This window comes from Mytilus californianus, unplaced genomic scaffold, assembly GCF_021869535.1.
Source record: "Mytilus californianus isolate M0D057914Y unplaced genomic scaffold, xbMytCali1.0.p SCAF_8, whole genome shotgun sequence".
NCBI lineage: Eukaryota > Metazoa > Mollusca > Bivalvia > Mytilida > Mytilidae > Mytilus > Mytilus californianus.
The window spans coordinates 51257722-51277040 of record NW_026262734.1 but is presented as its reverse complement, the minus strand read 5'-3'; the positions used below and the strand labels follow the sequence as shown (position 1 = coordinate 51277040).

General features: G+C 32.9%; 1 protein-coding gene and 1 long non-coding RNA gene across 8 annotated transcripts in view; one reads left to right on the top strand and one right to left on the bottom strand.

The window, feature by feature from the left end:
* The window catches only part of LOC127712216 (zinc finger protein 33A-like), an 81665-nt gene that overhangs the window by 4964 nt on the left and 57382 nt on the right, over positions 1-19319 (bottom strand). For 3 of the 7 annotated variants that reach the window (XM_052218525.1, XM_052218522.1, XM_052218524.1), the window contains exon 2: positions 7446-8478. The exons of 3 other annotated variants lie outside the window; for them this stretch is intronic. In XM_052218525.1, coding sequence (XP_052074485.1) covers positions 7446-8468 — 1023 coding nt within the window. In that variant the 5' untranslated portion in view covers positions 8469-8478. Of the gene's footprint in view, positions 1-7445; positions 8479-17407; positions 17604-19319 lie in introns of those variants that run through there. One more of the 7 variants, XM_052218523.1, reaches the window with a different exon arrangement.
* Positions 12508-18926, top strand: LOC127712237 (uncharacterized). Its single transcript, XR_007986998.1, has 3 exons — positions 12508-12590; positions 13007-13163; positions 18180-18926. It is a non-coding gene; the product is annotated as an uncharacterized LOC127712237 (long non-coding RNA).

Genomic DNA, 19319 nt, shown 5'->3' with positions numbered 1-19319 from the left:
GAACATTTTTCCTGCTTACAATTATCTCTATCTATAATTAACTTGGCCCAGTAGTTTCAGAGGAGAAGATTTTTGTAAAAGATTACTAAGATTTACAAAACTAGAGGCTCTAAAGAGCCTGTGTCGCTCACCTTGGTCTATGTGAATATTAAACAAAGGACGCAGATGGATCCATGACAAAATTGTGTTTTGGTGATGGTGATGTGTTTGTACATCTTAATTTACTGAACATTTTTCCTGCTTACAATTATCTCTATCTATAATTAACTTGGCCAAGTAGTTTCAGAGGAGAAGATTTTTGTAAAAGATTACTAAGATTTACGAAAAAATGGTTAAAATTGACTATAAAGGGCAATAACTCCTAAAGGGGTCAACTGACAATTTCGGTCATGTTGACTTATTTGTAGATCTTACTTTGCCGACATTTATCGTTTTTTACAGTTTATCTATATCTATAATAATATTCAAGATAATAACCAAAAACAGCAAAATTACCTTAAAATTACCAATTCAGGGGCAGCAACCCAACAACGGGTTGTCCGATTCATCTGAAAATTTCAGGGCAGATAGATCTTGACCTGATAAACAATTTTACTTCATGTCAGATTTGCTTTAAATGCTTTGGTTTTTGAGTTAAAAGCCAAAAACTGAATTTTACCCCTATGTTCTATTTTTAGCCGTGGCGGCCATCTTGGTTGGTTGACCAGGTCACGCCACACATTTTTAAAACTAAATAACCCAATGATGATTGTGGTCAAGTTTGGTTTAATTTGGCAACGTAGTTTCAGAGGAGAAGATTTTTGTAAAAGATTACTAAGATTTACGAAAAATGGTTAAAAATTGACTATAAAGGGCAATTACTCCTAAAGGGGTCAACTGACCATTTCGGTAATATTAACTTATTTGTAAATCTTACTTTGCTGAACATTATTGCTGTTTACAGTTTATCTCTATCTATAATAATATTCAAGATAATAACCAAAAACAGCAAAATTTCCTTAAAATTACCAATTCAGGGGCAGCAACCCAATAACGGGTTGTCCGATTCATCTGAAAATTTCAGGGCAGATAGATCTTGACCTGATGAACAATTTTACCCCATGTCAGATTTGCTTTAAATGCTTTGGTTTTTGAGTTAAAAGCCAAAAACTGAATTTTACCCCTATGTTCTATTTTTAGCCGTGGCGGCCATCTTGGTTGGTTGACAGGGTCACGCCACACATTTTTAAAACTAGATACCCCAATGATGATTGTGGCCAAGTTTGGTTAAATTTGGCCCAGTAGTTTCAGAGGAGAAGATTTTTGTAAAAGTTTACGGACGACGGACGACGGACGACGGACGCAGGACGACGGACGACGGACGCAAAGTGATGAGAAAAGCTCACTTGACCTTTCAGGTCAGGTGAGCTAAAAATGGTTAAAAATTGACTATAAAGGGCAATAACTCCTAAAGGGGTCAACTGACAATTTCGGTCATGTTGACTTATTTGTAGATCTTACTTTGCCGACATTTATTGTTTTTTACAGTTTATCTCTATCTATAATAATATTCAAGATAATAACCAAAAACAGCAAAATTACCTTAAAATTACCAATTCAAAGGCAGCAACCCAACAACGGGTTGTCCGATTCATCTGAAAATTTCAGGGCAGATAGATCTTGACCTGATAAACAATTTTACTTCTGTCAGATTTGCTTTAAATGCTTTGGTTTTTGAGTTAAAAGCCAAAAACTGAATTTTACCCCTATGTTCTATTTTTAGCCGTGGCGGCCATCTTGGTTGGTTGACCAGGTCACGCCACACATTTTTAAAACTAGATAACCAAATGATGATTGTGGCCAAGTTTGGTTTAATTTGGCCACGTAGTTTCAGAGGAGAAGATTTTTGTAAAAGATTACTAAGATTTACGAAAAATTGTTAAAAATTGACTATAAAGGGCAATAACTCCTAAAGGGGTCAACTGACCATTTCAGTCATGTTGACTTATTTGTTTATCTTACTTTGCTGAACATTATTGCTGTTTACAGTTTATCTCTATCTATAATAATATTCAAGATAATAACCAAAAACAGCAAAATTTCCTTAAAATTACCAATTCAGGGGCAGCAACCCAACAACAGGTTGTTCGATTCATCTGAAAATTTCAGGGCAGATAGATCTTGACCTGATAAACAATTTTACTTCTGTCAGATTTGCTCTAAATGCTTTGGTTTTTGAGTTATAAGCCAAAAACTCCATTTTACCCCTATGTTTTATTTTTAGCTGTGGCCGCCATCTTGGTTGGTTGGCCGGGTCACGCCACACATTTTTTAAACTAGATACCCCAATGATGATTGTGGCCAAGTTTGGTTTAGTTTGGCCCAGTTGTTTCAGAGGAGAAGATTTTTGTAAAAGATAACTAAGATTTACGAAAAATGGTTAAAAATTGACTATAAAGGGCAATAACTCCTAAAGGGGTCAACTGACCATTTCAGTCATGTTGACTTATTTGTTAATCTTACTTTGCTGAACATTATTGCTGTTTACAGTTTATCTCTATCTATAATAATATTCAAGATAATAACCAAAAACAGCAAAATTTCCTTAAAATTACCAATTCAGGGGCAGCAACCCAATAACGGGTTGTCCGATTCATCTGAAAATTTCAGGGCAGATAGATCTTGACCTGATGAACAATTTTACCCCATGTCAGATTTGCTCTTAATGCTTTGGTTTTTGAGTTATAAGCTAAAAACTGCATTTTACCCCTATGTTCTATTTTTAGCCGTGGCGGCCATCTTGGTTGGTTGACGAGGTCACGCCACACATTTTTAAAACTAGGTACCCCAATGATGATTGTGGCCAAGTTTGGTTAAATTTGGCCCAGTAGTTTCAGAGGAGAAGATTTTTGTAAAAGTTTACGGACGACGGACGACGGACGACGGACGACGGACGCAGGACGACGGACGCAAAGTGATGAGAAAAGCTCACTTGACCTTTCAGGTCAGGTGAGCTAAAAAGGAATTTGTACATTCCCACAGAAGATGCCCCTGCTTGCATATGACGTTACATAGGGACATAACTCACGAACATTAAACGTAACGCTACCGAAATTCGTACTAAATCTGAATATGGAACCAAGCATTGTTCATAAGTTTCATAACAATTGGTTAACGCAAACTTGAGTTAGGGAACAGAAACAAAAAATTCTGCAATTAGAACGGAGACCAATTTCAGGACATTGAGATGGACAAGTGTAGAACTTTCCCTCTCTGTTTAGGTGGGTGCATAAATAAATTTGAGAAAGTGATTTACTATTTTTGAAAGGTAATTTGTATTTGATAGGTATTGACCTGCTTTTAAAATCAAGACATTTTTATAAATATCATGAATATTTAGCAAAATCCTACTTTTCTTGGGTGGCATTGAAGATTTCAGAAAGGATTTATTCTGGCCTAGAAAAAATGAAAACAAAGCTTACCCTTGAAACAGGTATGATGCAAATGAACATGTAAACGAAGCAAAGAAATTTTAATCTCAGATCAACCTCTTTTCATCCTCCCAAATCAAAATCAAATTGCGCCTTCCTTATTGTATTTTTCAAACATGGTTTCTAAAAGCAAAGAGGCAATATATGATGCATTAACAAAGATAAATGATTAACAGATAGGTGTTGATAAACTGTTTAATATCCGCTTGAATATAGTGTCCAAATGTGACCAAACTGTTCAGGGTTTGACTCTGGGGTGGTATCAGGCTGCGCTCAGGGAAGCATTTAATTGGCGTTAGACTTGTTTTTTATAAATCTACTATTTGTTTTGATTGAATTTGTTCAAAATGGTCATTGACTTTTGTTGAACAAGAATAACAAATTAACAATGAAAAGATACATGTCCATGTTGTATATATTACATACAGATAAATTATGTATTAATTAAAAGGAATAAACATGATAATCATTCAGTTGCATTTCAGATGAAAAATTCCAATAATCATGACAACTTTTATTAAATCTTTGTTTTAAGATTTCCTTCTGTAAAATTATCATGTATACAGTTTATATATTTCCTGTGAACATGGTGAAAGACTGATAACTTCTTTTTGTTACAATAACCTACTGGCTTTTTTCCATTTCCGTTTATTTAGGACAATTAAGTTCTTTATTATATGACTATAAATTTTCTGTTTTCTCATTGGTTCACAGCATTGGAAAATCTTTTTGATAAAACGTTATATTCACTGCGGCAAAAATCATGAGAGAGATTTGGAACAGCGTCAGTGTACCCAAATATAGATTTTCCAAGGCAACGTCAATGATGTAGGTTTATGACGGCAACGTCAATGATGTAGGTTTATGACATCAAGTAAATTCTAATTTTTTCTGTTTTCCTCTTGTTTTTGGTGTATTTTTTCTCTTCTTGTTTTTGATGTACATGTACAATGAACTTTTTTTTAGTAAATTTTATTGAAAATTTCGATTTATGAAAATGAGCAACTGCAAAAGCACATGATATAAATGATATATATATATATTTTGTATAAAAAACATTTGTATAAAAACAGGCAGCAGTTTTAACAGTATCTTGAGCAAATTCTAGAAACTTAAAGACAATAAAAAGTCTTATAATAAAACCAAGTGTTGGCTTTTGATTTCAGTTGATACAATAATTTATCAACAGCAGAGATATGTCCGCAGTGGATATAATTCCACTGGCATGGGTTGATAAATCATTGTATCAACCTCATCAAAAGTCAATAATTGTATATCATCATGGATTTGTTTATTTCAATTAAAACTGATTTCAGTGTGATACGCTTGACTATTTAAAGCGATATGACTATAGGAGAGGCCAGTCGTTGTCAAAATGTGCAAAATCTTGAACCTTAATTTTGTAAATCAACAAAACTCATGTTCACCTTGTTATATATATACATTTACTGACCATGCTGATAGTATGATACTAAACCCCTAATGGGAGGGATTGTACTTGATTTTCATATGATGAAGACATAATCTTTCAATCAGTTTAAATGAGGTTTGGAGCTGGCATGTCAGTAACTGCTAGTAGTCCTTTGTTCATTTATGTATCATTGTCATTTTGCTTAGTTTCTTTTGTTACCTATTCTGACATCGAACTCGGACCTCTTTTAAACTGAATTTTACTGTGCGTATTCTGTGTTTCTTTTTTCTACATTGACTAGAGTATAGGCGAGGGTTGAGATGTAACAAAACATGTTTAACCCCGCCGCATTTTTGCGCCTGTCCCAAGTCAGGAGCCTCTTGCCTTTGTTAGTCTTGTATGTTTTTTAATTTTAGTTTTTTTATATGTTTTGGAGTTTAGTGTGACGTCCAATTTCACTGAACTAGCACACAATTTTATTTAGGGGCCAACTGAGGACCACCTCTGGGTGCGGGATTTTCTCGTTGCATTAAAGACCCATTGGTGGCCTTTGGCTGTTGTCTGCTCTTTGATCGGGTTGTTGTCTCTTTGACATATTCCCCATTTCCATTCCCAATTTTATTGACATTAGACTTTAAAAAAAAAATGGGGAATGAGTCCATAGAGACACAGATGATGCCCCCGCTAGTATATAAAGCTATAAAGGGACATAACTCAAAAACTGTAAAAGTGAAGCTTCCAAAAATTTAACTTAGACTGAGTTTTGTGGTAAAGCGCATTATATTTAGTTGAGACAAACTCAAGTTAGAGAAAGGAAAGAAAAATTCAGCAAAGGCATAACCCTAGAACGGTAATCAAAGTGCTTGTAAGCACTGATTGGTAAATATTGCTTCAATTTATCAGTAGGAAGTAAAATTGAATATTGCATTGCATAAAGCATTGATTGCAGTTGATTCAACTATAATCATGGACAAAGGAAGATAACTCAAATTCTAAAAATTACTTGATTGATATTTTTAGAAAAAAAATAAAAAAATTAGCAATTTTTCCATTTGTAAAGGGCATAACTCTAGAACAGTAAAAGTGATGCCACCAAAATTCAAACTTGATCTGTATATTGTGGTAGTTAGCATTGTGTATAAGTTTCATAACAATTGGTTGAGGCAAACTTAAGTTCATGAAGTTAGAGAACGGAAACGAAAAATTTATCAATTTTTCCATTTGTAAAGGGGCATAACTCTAGAATGGTAGAAGTGATGCCACCAAAATTAAAACTTGATCTGTATATTGTGGTAGTAAGAATTGTGTATAAGTTTCATAATATTTTGTTGAGGCAAACTATAGTTAGAGAATGGAAACCAACTTTTGGATGTACTTACGTACAGACGGACAAGGGTTAAACTTAATGCCCCCTCCGCTAAGGCGGGGGCATAAAAAGTTTTTCTGACAATCATTCATTTGTTTGAGCAGTCATCACTACATGCAAATGACATGTGTGATTTTGTAAAGATTATTTAATTAATTGACTTGCATGTACATGTACACATGGTACATTTGTACACAAGATTCAAATATGTTCAAATGTACATCTTGTAATTTTTGTTCATTACATACGAAAGTTAACCCGTCATTGCCAGTATGGCAATTGGATTATTGCCTTTCAACATGTCAGTAAAGGGAAACAACTCCAACTGAAATCATATGTGGAGATACTACACTAAACATGCTAATTCTTTTTTCATTTAGCAAAAATGTTTATTTAGTGTTAAATTGACAAATTATAAAAATATTTCAAAGATTCAAATCATGATTATGGCAGTAATAAAAAATAATTCAATTTCAACTACTGCCTTAAAAATGTGACCACATTACAACCAGTTTTGTATGACATTTCCAGATGCATCTGATAAATGGATAACAAGATAACCATATTCTGTAAGCAGTCAATACTTCCTCTATAGCTATAATGCTTCTAAACAATCTGAGAGATGTTTGGTGAAAATAAAAATGGCTGATAAGTTGGTCTTGCACATATTGCTATAAATTATCATCATGATTATACATATTATACACATGTAGCACTATTTTGATGCCTGTTACAGTTTGAGGAATGGGTCCATAGTGCTCCTTTAATGGCAAAATGAGGCATGTTTTTGCCCCTAATTCCTGATTATTTGGGGCAATTACCCCCAAAGTAAATCCTAGCCTTCCCTTTGTGATATGGAACCTTGTATAAATCAATCTCAGAAAGATCCATACACTTATAACACACAAGTTATTGTCCAGAAACTACAAAAATGCTTGTTTTTGGCCCCTCATTCCTAAACTGTTGGTACCATAACCCCCTAATCAATCCAAACCTTCCTTTTGCATTTTTGTGGTATTGAACATTCTGGTAAAATTTCTTAGAGATCCATTCACTTAAACATAAGTTATTGTACGGAAACCAAATGAGTTGTTGGACGATGACACCCATGACGACATGATAGCATTATAAGAATGCAAAAAATTTGCGTTCTTATAAAAATTGTATAAGAAGAAGTTTAAATGATCATTACTAATACCTTTTTACTGTATTCTCCACCATCTTCACTGTTGTAACTTTGTGTTTGGTCTTGTTCAGTTCCCACCTCTTGGTCATCATTGGTTTCTCCACTAAATAAAACCATACATTCTGTACAAACTGTCTTGCTTGAATCTGTAACATTTTCCTCTTCACTGACAAATTTTTTTGTACATAGAGAACATAAACTGGATTTAGTTTGATCTAGACAAGAAGAAGCAGGTTTAGATGGCTGGGCTTCATCTATTCCAGACAACTGTCTTGCAATGGTCAATATTTCTGCCACATTAGATGAGGTGGCATTGTCTTTTGCTTGTGAAGTGTTCTCATTATGGACAATTTTTCTTCTCTTGTTGCTTCTGGTTTCTCTTCCTGTGGGCATGGTGGGCGGATCAAAAGATTTGTCGGCCGCCCTTTCTCCTTCTGAATCTTGACTCCTTTTCACCATATAACTATCAACTTTAGGATCACTGTTGTCATAGTTGAGATCCTCTACATTATCAACAGTATTTGTACTGTCAACAAAGTTGTCATCTGGTCCATGATTGACAGATGCCACTAGTGCTGTAATCCCATCCCGTGATTCTGATATTTCCTCTTCAACTTGAACAGCACAAAATGAGTTTATGTTTTGGACCTCATAAATATTTTGATCTTGCTGAATAAAATTTTCAGCAGCAGATTTTATATTGTTAAGCCCTATTGTCTGACACAAAAGTCTAAAATTTACTTTGTTCTCCTGGGAAATATTTAACTGTCCTGTATAAAGGGTCTGCACCAAACAGCATACTGTTTTTAATGAATAATTCTTAAGACTGACATAAACTCTTGTACCTTGACTTTCAGACGCCAATTGATTCCTTAAATATGGACTTTTGCATGCCAATAGAACAAGTTTATGAACAAATATGACCCCATCTTTGCACTCGAGGCCTGCATCACAGAATGTCCCTTCCTGCTGTAGTTCATACATACATTTTGTCAGGTCATCTACGTGACTAGGAATGGTAAAGCTGTCTTCCATGTTTCAGCACCTATTTAAAATTATTGTGATAGATCATTATTAACCATGTTAATCTAAAGCATATTACATGTAATACCATTAGAACACAAAACATCATTCAGATTATGATCATGTACTAGTTAATTAACAATTTGATCAAATAGATTTTTAATTTTAGCTTTATTTCTGTATCATTTTAATAATCAATGATAATTTTTACATGTATATGTATCATGTGTACAGAGTTCTTGAAAGGTGATAAGTCCTAGGGATTTAAGTTATTATCATTTGACCAACAAAATTTGTAAAGGTCCGGCACAATTTTAGTATTTTGTAATAGAAATAATAGTGACCCTACTGAAAATGAGTACGGGATTCCACTGGATTTCCAGTGAAATTACACTGGTATTCAGTGGAAAAAAATATTCCGATGGAATCCCATTAGAATTTCATCCAAAACATCTGGAATATTTTTCACAGTGTAATTCCAATGGAAAATCAGTGAAATATCCAATGAAACTTCCAAAGATTTTCCAATAAATTTCCAGTGGAATATTATTGTTTATATTTCAGTGGATTTTTGATTTAATGCAAATATTCCAGTGGAATTTTGGACTTAGAAATTTAAAGGAATATATACTTCTAATTCAAATTTTTCAAATAATTAAGTGAATGATTATTATATAAAGGATTTAATTGTAACATATGATTTGCTGGCCTGATAAGAAATTAAATATTATAATCATGATAATATATGGGATGTAATGAATATTTCATAAACCTACATATATACATGTATATGAAACATTTTTTCAAAAAAGTTACATGGTTAAACGTAATATGAAATCACTTGCCTAGCAACAAATAAAAATAATCATTTGGTCTGAAAGACCCCCTCCCCCCCCCCCCCCCCCCCCCCATATAAAATAAGTAAAATGGTAGCTCCTCAGATGTAGGGTGAATATAATGCATCACCATATAGCCTATGAGAATGACACATTGAAAGGATACATTTTAACTATTAAGAAATAAAATTAAATGTGCAATAATATAAATAAATAAATGAATATTTTATATCAAATTGGGTTGAGAATAAGATTCTGTTTGATTTAACGAACAAAAACAATTAAGATTCTTTTTGAAAAATATGCATGGCTCTTAAAAGGGCCGTTTTTAAACAGATCTGTTGCAGAAATTATCCTCAGTCTGTACGAATTGTTAGGATAACTCCGTTTTTTTCTTCAAGTGACCGTACTGGCAACTGCCCTGCACTACAGTCTACATGTATACAATAATATAATTATTTCTCCTTTGACTTCATCATGTTCATTAACTGTTACTGCTCTACTGTTCTTTTGAGAAAAATAAAGTGAACGGCTTTCATTTTCCACATTGTTCTATAAACTGTTTCGGTATCTTAACTTTGTCGGTGTGATGAATATTTCATCATTTTCATGTCCTGAACTCGGCACTGGAACTCGGGTCATACAAGTTAATCTATAGAAACATTTCACTTAATCCCCTCCAATTAATTGTACGATAAATGTCAGTGTTTCGGCATAAATTGAGCAGAAAATTCGTGAAACTGTAGTCTATAATGTTGTTTTTCAACACACATGTTTACATTCTTCTCTTCTCTAAGTAAATTCCTCCGCTACGGAGCACCCGTGTCACACGGTAAACAAAAAAAAAAAAAAAAAAAAGAAAGCCCTTATTTTCAATTAATATTGTTTAAAAACTTGGAACGGACTAGTTTAATATATATATACAATCCTTAAAAAACAAAGTATATTGTTGTCCTAAAATCACGTAGTAATGTAAAATCTATTATAAAAATATTTACACCTACTATTTTATGTACATTAAGGATAAAATATTGTTAGTTAAGATATCTTAAATGCACAGGTCTAAAAGGAGTGAAATAGATTTAATAGTAAAAACTAAAGGACATGCTTGAGTTTATTTATTTCTTGAGTAAAAAAAATTAAAAAAAAATTATTAAAAAATAAAATAAATAAAAATATAGATTACTATTTAATGGTCTGGGATTTATCGTTACTATGTACACCACTAAAATTAATAATAATTTTTATTTTGCTGTACAGAATTTACATCGGTATTATTATATTATACCAGTTGTTCTACAGTTCAATATCCAAGTGGATTAAAGGAATCATAGAACTTTTATAAAATCTAAAATATTTAATCTTCCACATTACCAATTTTGGCTTTTAAAAAACTAAAATATTGAATTTTCCTTTTTGTGTTACTTTTTCCATTTTAGCTTCCACTAAGTTTCCGTTTAAGATATTTATCTGATAATTAACTAACTTTATTTATTTTTAATTTCTAGTTATTTAGTCTTCGCACCCGGGGTCTTTTGCCTCAAACTGCCTTGCTACATCTATCCTTTTGTGTAATAATGTTCTTCCACAATGGAGGTCATAGCACAGTTTTTTGCTTATTCTTTCTATCTCTGTTGAAGTTTCTTCGTTGAGAATTAGAATATTTTCCCGTACTTTGCTTGAGTCAATAATTACTTGCATTAGTAATTCTTTGTTTCAATTGAAGTGTTCTTGCCACTTATTCTGGCCTATATTGCACATTATAGCTTGTTTAAGTGCAGGAAACACTTTTTGACGTTGTTCATTTAATGCTGGGAATCTTAGTAGGAAATGTATTAAGTCTTCCTGTTCTATTTGACACAGCAGGCATTTTTGCTCATCACTATTTCCATTAAACCTTTGAATATGTTCTTGTAATAGGTATGTTCCTGTCAGAAACCTAGCTTTAATGTTCGCTTTTTTTACCTCGTATGTTACTGGAGGTAAGGTTCTCCATACGGGATGGGCTTCATGTATCTTAAGTATTTGGATGTTACAATGTTTCAGTGTGGATTTTTCTTCCATTTCTTTTTTTAAAAGGTTTGACCACTTATCTGCAATGCTCCTGTTAGTATCTTTTTTCCAACGGATTTTTGAGGGTAGATGTTCCTTGAATTCTGCTATTGATGGTAGATTGTAGAAATTCAGGATTTCTTGTGCTCTTGAAAAGAAGCTGTCAGAGTTCCCTGCATTTACGGTCATCTGTCGTTCCATTACATTTTTCAGCTTTGTGTTTTCTGATGCTAGTATGGAATACAAGAGACTCAACTGTCTTTTGTGCAACTCTGCCTCAATCGGAAGGGCTCCTAACAGCATATAAACTGCTGCACTAGATGTCCTAATTGGCAATGATTGGAAGCATCTCAGAGTTTTGAGGTGGAATTGCTTTAAATCTGACATTTGGGTGGCATTCAGTGATAGTACTTCTAATCCGTATAGCAGTCTTGGGAGCACATAAGCTTGATATATTTTGTATGCTGTTATAGGGTTTAGCCCTTCTTGTCCATTTAGTCCAACAGGAATTAAAGTATATAGTGTCCTCCTAGCTACACTGATATGTTCTTGTATATTCAGTTTTGTTTCATTCTTACTTGCTCTGATAATGCCAAGATGGGTTGTCTGTTGGTCTTCTTTTATTGGTTTTTCTCCCAGAGTTATAGAATGTTGTTGTTTGCTTGTTTTTATCCTCTCTGTTTTGATAAGTGTACTCTTTTCTGGATGAATATTGTAGCGATGCTGACAGGAAAATTTGTAGGCAATATTTAACATTGCATGGATTTCTGTTTCATCTGTGGTCATTAATACAATATCATCAGCGCATAATGGACTTCCACAATATTCAAGACCTATATTTAAACCTAACCCTCTTCTTTCTAGCTCTTCAGTTAGTTCATTTATATATAATTTGTATAAATGGGTTGATTCATGGAGGCTGCCATTTTTTTCTACCAGACTATAAATATAACCGCTGATTTGATTGGATAACTCAATTTCCGGGATTTCCGATCGGCCAATCAGATCGTCGTTATCATTAATTCACGGAATGTGTTCAAATTTGAAACTAAAAATATTGTACGAGTATGTATCCTGTCCAGCTGTGGTTACATTAATCATGTTAATTATTATTAATACTCAACAACCTTCGATAAATAAAGAAATAGACATTAAATCAGAACATTTAGGCATGACATTAGCTGTTGAACCAAGAATTTACGATGAGACGATGTGCTGATGTAGGACAGACGTACAGCAGATACAGGTAATTTTTAAGAGATTTTACATTTGATCATGAATATTTTTAATTAAAATTTAAAAAAAGATATACACCCCCTTTAGTTTCATTCATAGGCTCCGTTAGTTCACACTTTGAGGATGACCATTTGGTGTTCTGAAAAGGGGGAATGTAATAATAATTTTATTCAATCAAGGAAAGATGTTTACTACACAATTTCCGGCACATTCAACTTAATTTTGTCATGTTCTGATTTGGATGGACATGCAACACAAAAATTCCCTAAAGGTTAATATTGTGTTTTAGAATCTTTATACTTAAATGAAAGAAGCTTCTTAATTATATATGTACATTGTATGATAAATATCAGTAATATATGATGCATACAGGTCATGACCAGAATTGAAAATTATTAATAAAATGTCTTTACATATTTTTTTTAGGTTGTCCATATATTAAAAGGGATTTTTCATGGTGAAGGTACAAAGCTGCAAAAATGATGACTGTGCATCGATCAATACCCACTCAATAATATGAAAACACGATGAAAACAAACAAACCAGCAGCAGAAAAGAAATTTGAGTATAAGATTATTGAAAGGTACTTATTGAATTATTTTTTCATCCTTCCCACACTTGAAATAAAAATACATTAATCATTCACATCTATAAGCTGTAAACACAGATAGTAAACCAACAACAAACACAACACAAAGGGAAAGATAATATGAGGCTAAATAAAAATATATGCATGGTTCCAATTACCTTACCTACCTTTTTTTTAGTCTTAACAATAGCCTACCCTAAAGATTTTTTTGTCATTTTTCACTGTTTAAGTCAGAATGTTACTCCCATAGACTCAATGTAAAAAAAAGCCATAAAATAAAAAAAATCTTTACCTATACCTACCCTAATTTTTTTTTAAATGTAACTGGAACCACACATACTATTTTATTTGGCCTCTGAGAGACACCTGATCCATGAACTATAAAAGTCTATTTTGATAAAAAGAGATGTGTGTTATAAGTCTAAGAGACAGCAACCCAACAACTATAGCCAAAGATATCTAGAGAACACATAGTCTTCAACAATAGACATACATGTGTCTAAATTGCTCTTAGTGTATAAATGTTGTGAATAAATTAAACAAACACAAAAAAAATATGCCAGTAACATATATTTTTGAATAATTGCAGACTGGAGCATGGTATTGTAATGTTATTTTAATTCAAAATTCTATGCATGTTATGATGTATGATTTTTTTTCTTTCAGATTAATCAATGAACATGATGAAGACTTAATGGAACAGGATTGGAATGCAGAAATTTTGGACTTAATTCATGAATAACATCAATGGATGATGAAGAAAACTGAACAAACTGACAAAGTATTTCGTATGCATGTAAACTGGACATTTTTGTTTGTTTAATGCACAATAAACAAATTTGTAAAATTGAAAATTAAAACCATTTGTGAAAGATTTCAAGAGGACCAGAAGTTACCATGGACTTATGAATGATTTAACCAGAAAAATGATTTACATGTACAATTAAGTAAATACATGTACATCTTTGACTAAAAAATGATAATTTATCAACATTAATATTTTAAAGAGGTTGATCTTTTCGTTTAAAAGGTCTTAAATGTGGATAATGTATAAACTGTTGTAATTTCTTTGATTGTTGACTTGCATTAAAATGGTTATTGTCTTATTTCAAGTTTTCTTATTAATTCATTCAAAAATAAGCAGAGCATGCAAAATGATATTTACATTTCAGTGGAAATGTCAATTTCCATTGAAATATCACTGGTTTTCTTTGGTTGATTGTTACAATTTCTAATGGAATTACCACTGGTATCCCAGTTGAAAACAATAAATGTCCAGTGGGAAAACAATGGTATTCCAACGAAGTTTTCACTGGTATTCCAATGGAATTTCCACTGTATTCCACTCGAGTATTCACCGGAATCCCACTGGATATTCCACTGATATCCCAATGGAAAACAATGAATGTCCAATGAAAATACCGACCAAATTTCCCAGTGGTAATACAGTGGTATTCCAATGGAGCTCTGATGAAACTCCACTGATATTTTCAGTGAAATCCCACTTTACATTTTCAGTAGGGGAGGACCACCATATTTTCCTCAAGGACCACCAGGGAAAAAAGATTTCAAGACCTCTATGTGTATCATATCATTTATATGGCATGAATGGACAAATGCAAGAATTCAAAGTGTATTAAATAACATCATGAATATTGGACAGGTTGAAACAAAAAAAGAGTATATTTTTTTTCATTTATTGACTGTTTTCTAATTTTTGCCAGACAAGCTGACATTTGATATAATTTTCTGATAAACTAAAATAAACCTTTTTCTAAAAATGTTTATAACATTGCATTAAGGTATGAATAAGATGGCGAGTTCAAAATTTTAATAAAATGCTCCGCAGGGCGCAGCTTGATACGACCGCAGAGGTCGAACCCTGAACAGTTGGGGGAAGTATGGACACAACATTCAAGCTTGATACAGCTTCGGATTTGGATTGTGATTAAATATTTGACACAGCATAGGTTTCTAACACAGATTGAATGTGGTCTAAGAACTTAAAAATTTTAAATTGGACATTCACCTATTATGGTCCAATATCCAAAATCTAAATACATGGTTAGATTCAGCATATCAAAGAACCCCAAGAATTCAATTTTTGATGAAATCAAACAAAGTTTAATTTTGGACCCTTTTGACCTCAATGTGGACAAAGTTGATAACGGGGCCCAAAAATCAAAAATCTAAATACATGGTTAGATTCAGCATATCAAAGAACCCCATATATTCAATTTTTGTTGAAATCAAACAAAGTTTAATTTTGGACCCCGATTTGGACCAACTTGAAAACTGGGCCCATAATCAAAAATCTAAATACATGTTTAGATTCAGCATATCAAAGAACCCTAAGAATTCAATTTTTGTTAAAATCAAACTAAGTTTAATTTTGGACCCTTTGGACCTTAATGTAGACCAATTTGAAAACGGAACCAAAAATTAAGAATCTAAATACACGGTTAGATTCGGCATATCAAAGAACCCCAATAATTCAATTTTTGATGAAATCAAACAAAGTTTAATTTTGGACCCTTTTGACCTCAATGTGGACAAAGTTGATAACGGGGCCCAAAAATCAAAAATCTAAATACATGGTTAGATTCAGCATATCAAAGATCCCCATATATTCAATTTTTGTTGAAATCAAACAAAGTTTAATTTTGGACCCCGATTTGGACCAACTTGAAAACTGGGCCCATAATCAAAAATCTAAATACATGTTTAGATTCAGCATATCAAAGAACCCTAAGAATTCAATTTTTGTTAAAATCAAACTAAGTTTAATTTTGGACCCTTTGGACCTTAATGTAGACCAATTTGAAAACGGAACCAAAATTTAAGAATCTAAATACACAGTTAGATTCGGCATATCAAAGAACCCCAATAATTCAATTTTTGATGAAATCAAACAAAGTTTAATTTTGGACCCTTTGGACCTCAATGTGGACCAATTTAAAAACGGGGCCCAAAATCCAAAAACTAAATACACGGTTATATTCAGCATATTAAAGAACCCCATGAAATCAAGAATAAAACCCCATTGAAATTGGTCAAGAAATAAGCAATTTATAGGAAGTATCTTCTTTTGCACAATCCTGTGCTATTAAATATTTCTTGCTATTGCGCAATACTGTACAATTGACAATTTCTTGCTATTGCGCAATATTGTGCTATTGGATATTTCTCGCTATTGCGCAATACTGTGCAATTGAAGATTTCTTGCTATTGCGCAATACTGTGCAATTGAAGATTTCTTGCTATTGTGCAATACTGTGCAATTGAAAATTTCTTGCTATTGCACAATACTTATTATATAATAATTTACACATCCTGTTTGGTGTGTATCTCCTACCATATCATTATTATTTGATTTTAAATATAAATCAGAAATAACCAACTTAAAATGGAAAATTTTAAAAGAAACAAAAAAGGAAAAAAAGAAAAAAAAGGAAAAAAAAATAAATTCCCCCCCAAAATTTTTTGAACCCCCATTATGATTCATCACCCCCAAACTCAATCCCAGCCTTCCCTTTGTGGTATGGTACCTTGCAGTACAATTTCAGAGAGATCCATACACTTGAACACAAGTTATTGTCTGGAAACTAGAAAAAAATGTGTTTTATGGCCCCTTTTTGGCCCCAAATTCCTAAACGTTTAGGACAATTACCCCCAAACTCAAACCCAGCTTTCCCTTTGTGATATGGAACCTTGTAGTACAATTTCAGAAAGATCCATACACTTACACACAAGTTATTGTCATGAAACTAGAAAAATGCTTGTTTTTTGCCCCTTTTTTGGCCCCTAATTCCTAAAATTTGGAGGCAATTAACCCCCAAAATCAATCCCAGCATTCCTTTAGTGATATGGAACCTTGTGGTACAATGTCAGAGAGATCCATACACTAACACACAAGTTATGTCTGGAAGTTACAAAAATGCTTATTTTTGGCCCCTTTGTGGCCCCTAATTCCTTTACTGTTATTACCATAACCCCCAAAATCAATCCCAACCTTCCTTTTGTGGTATTGAACCTTGTGGTAAAATTTCATAAAGATCCATTCACTTAAACTAAAGTTAGAGTGCGAAAACCAATGTGTCTTCGGACGACGCAGGACGACGCCGGACGACGACGACGACGACGACGACGTCGACGACGACGACGCCGGACGACGACGACGCCAACGTCATACCAATATACGACCACAAAAATTTTTTTGCGGTCGTATAAAAACTCACCAAGCTGGCAAGTGGGATTTTAATTTGGTGAGTTGAAATGAAAAACTGCTCGCCAATGTGGCTAGTTCCAGAAAAAAGTTTTCATACACTGTACATCTCAGTTAATTCCTATAAAAAAGAGGCTCTCAAGAGCCTGAATCGCTCACCTGCAATTTTTTGCTTAAATCTTTCATCAATGATTATTTTTGCTTTTTAATATATAAATTAATGAATGGCTTAAAAATTCCATTGATATGTTCATATTTTCTTCAAAAGCAAAGAAATACATTTTACCCCTATGTTCTATTTTTAGCCATGGTGGCCATGTTTTTTGACGAAACAAAAAATAAAACACAAATTTGATTCTTGATACCCTAAGGGTCATTCAGCTTAAGTTTGGTTGGATTTGGTTCAGTAGTTTCAGAGAAAAAGAAACATTTTTTAAATGTAACTGGAACCACACATACTATTTTATTTGGCCTCTGAGAGACACCTGATCCATGAACTATAAAAGTCTATTTTGATAAAAAGAGATGTGTGTTATAAGTCTAAGAGACAGCAACCCAACAACTATAGCCAAAGATATCTAGAGAACACATAGTCTTCGACAATAGACATACATGTGTCTAAATTGCTCTTAGTGTATAAATGTTGTGAATAAATTAAACAAACACAAAAAAAATATGCCAGTAACATATATTTTTGAATAATTGCAGACTGGAGCATGGTATTGTAATGTTATTTTAATTCAAAATTCTATGCATGTTATGATGTATGATTTTTTTTCTTTCAGATTAATCAATGAACATGATGAAGACTTAATGGAACAGGATTGGAATGCAGAAACTTTGGACTTAATTCATGAATAACATCAATGGATGATGAAGAAAACTGAACAAACTGACAAAGTATTTCGTATGCATGTAAACTGGACATTTTTGTTTGTTTAATGCAAAATAAACAAATTTGTAAAATTGAAAATTAAAACCATTTGTGAAAGATTTCAAGAGGACCAGAAGTTACCATGGACTTATGAATGATTTAACCAGAAAAATGATTTACATGTACAATTAAGTAAATACATGTACATCTTTGACTAAAAAATGATAATTTATCAACATTAATATTTTAAAGAGGTTGATCTTTTCGTTTAAAAGGTCTTAAATGTGGATAATGTATAAACTGTTGTAATTTCTTTGATTGTTGACTTGCATTAAAATGGTTATTGTCTTATTTCAAGTTTTCTTATTAATTCATTCAAAAATAAGCAGAGCATGCAAAATGATATTTACATTTCAGTGGAAATGTCAATTTCCATTGAAATATCACTGGTTTTCTTTGGTTGATTGTTACAATTTCTAATGGAATTACCACTGGTATCCCAGTTGAAAACAATAAATGTCCAGTGGGAAAACAATGGTATTCCAACGAAGTTTTCACTGGTATTCCAATGGAATTTCCACTGTATTCCACTCGAGTATTCACCGGAATCCCACTGGATATTCCACTGATATCCCAATGGAAAACAATGAATGTCCAATGAAAATACCGACCAAATTTCCCAGTGGTAATACAGTGGTATTCCAATGCAACTCTGATGAAACTCCACTGGTATTTTTAGTGAAATCCCACTTTACATTTTCAGTAGGGGAGGACCACCATATTTTCCTCAAGGACCACCAGGGAAAAAAGATTTCAAGACCTCTATGTGTATCATATCATTTATATGGCATGAATGGACAAATGCAAGAATTCAAAGTGTATTAAATAACATCATGAATATTGGACAGGTTGAAACAAAAAAAGAGTATATTTTTTTTCATTTATTGACTGTTTTCTAATTTTTGCCAGACAAGCTGACATTTGATATAATTTTCTGATAAACTAAAATTAACCTTTTTCGAAAAATGTTTATAACATTGCATTAAGGTAT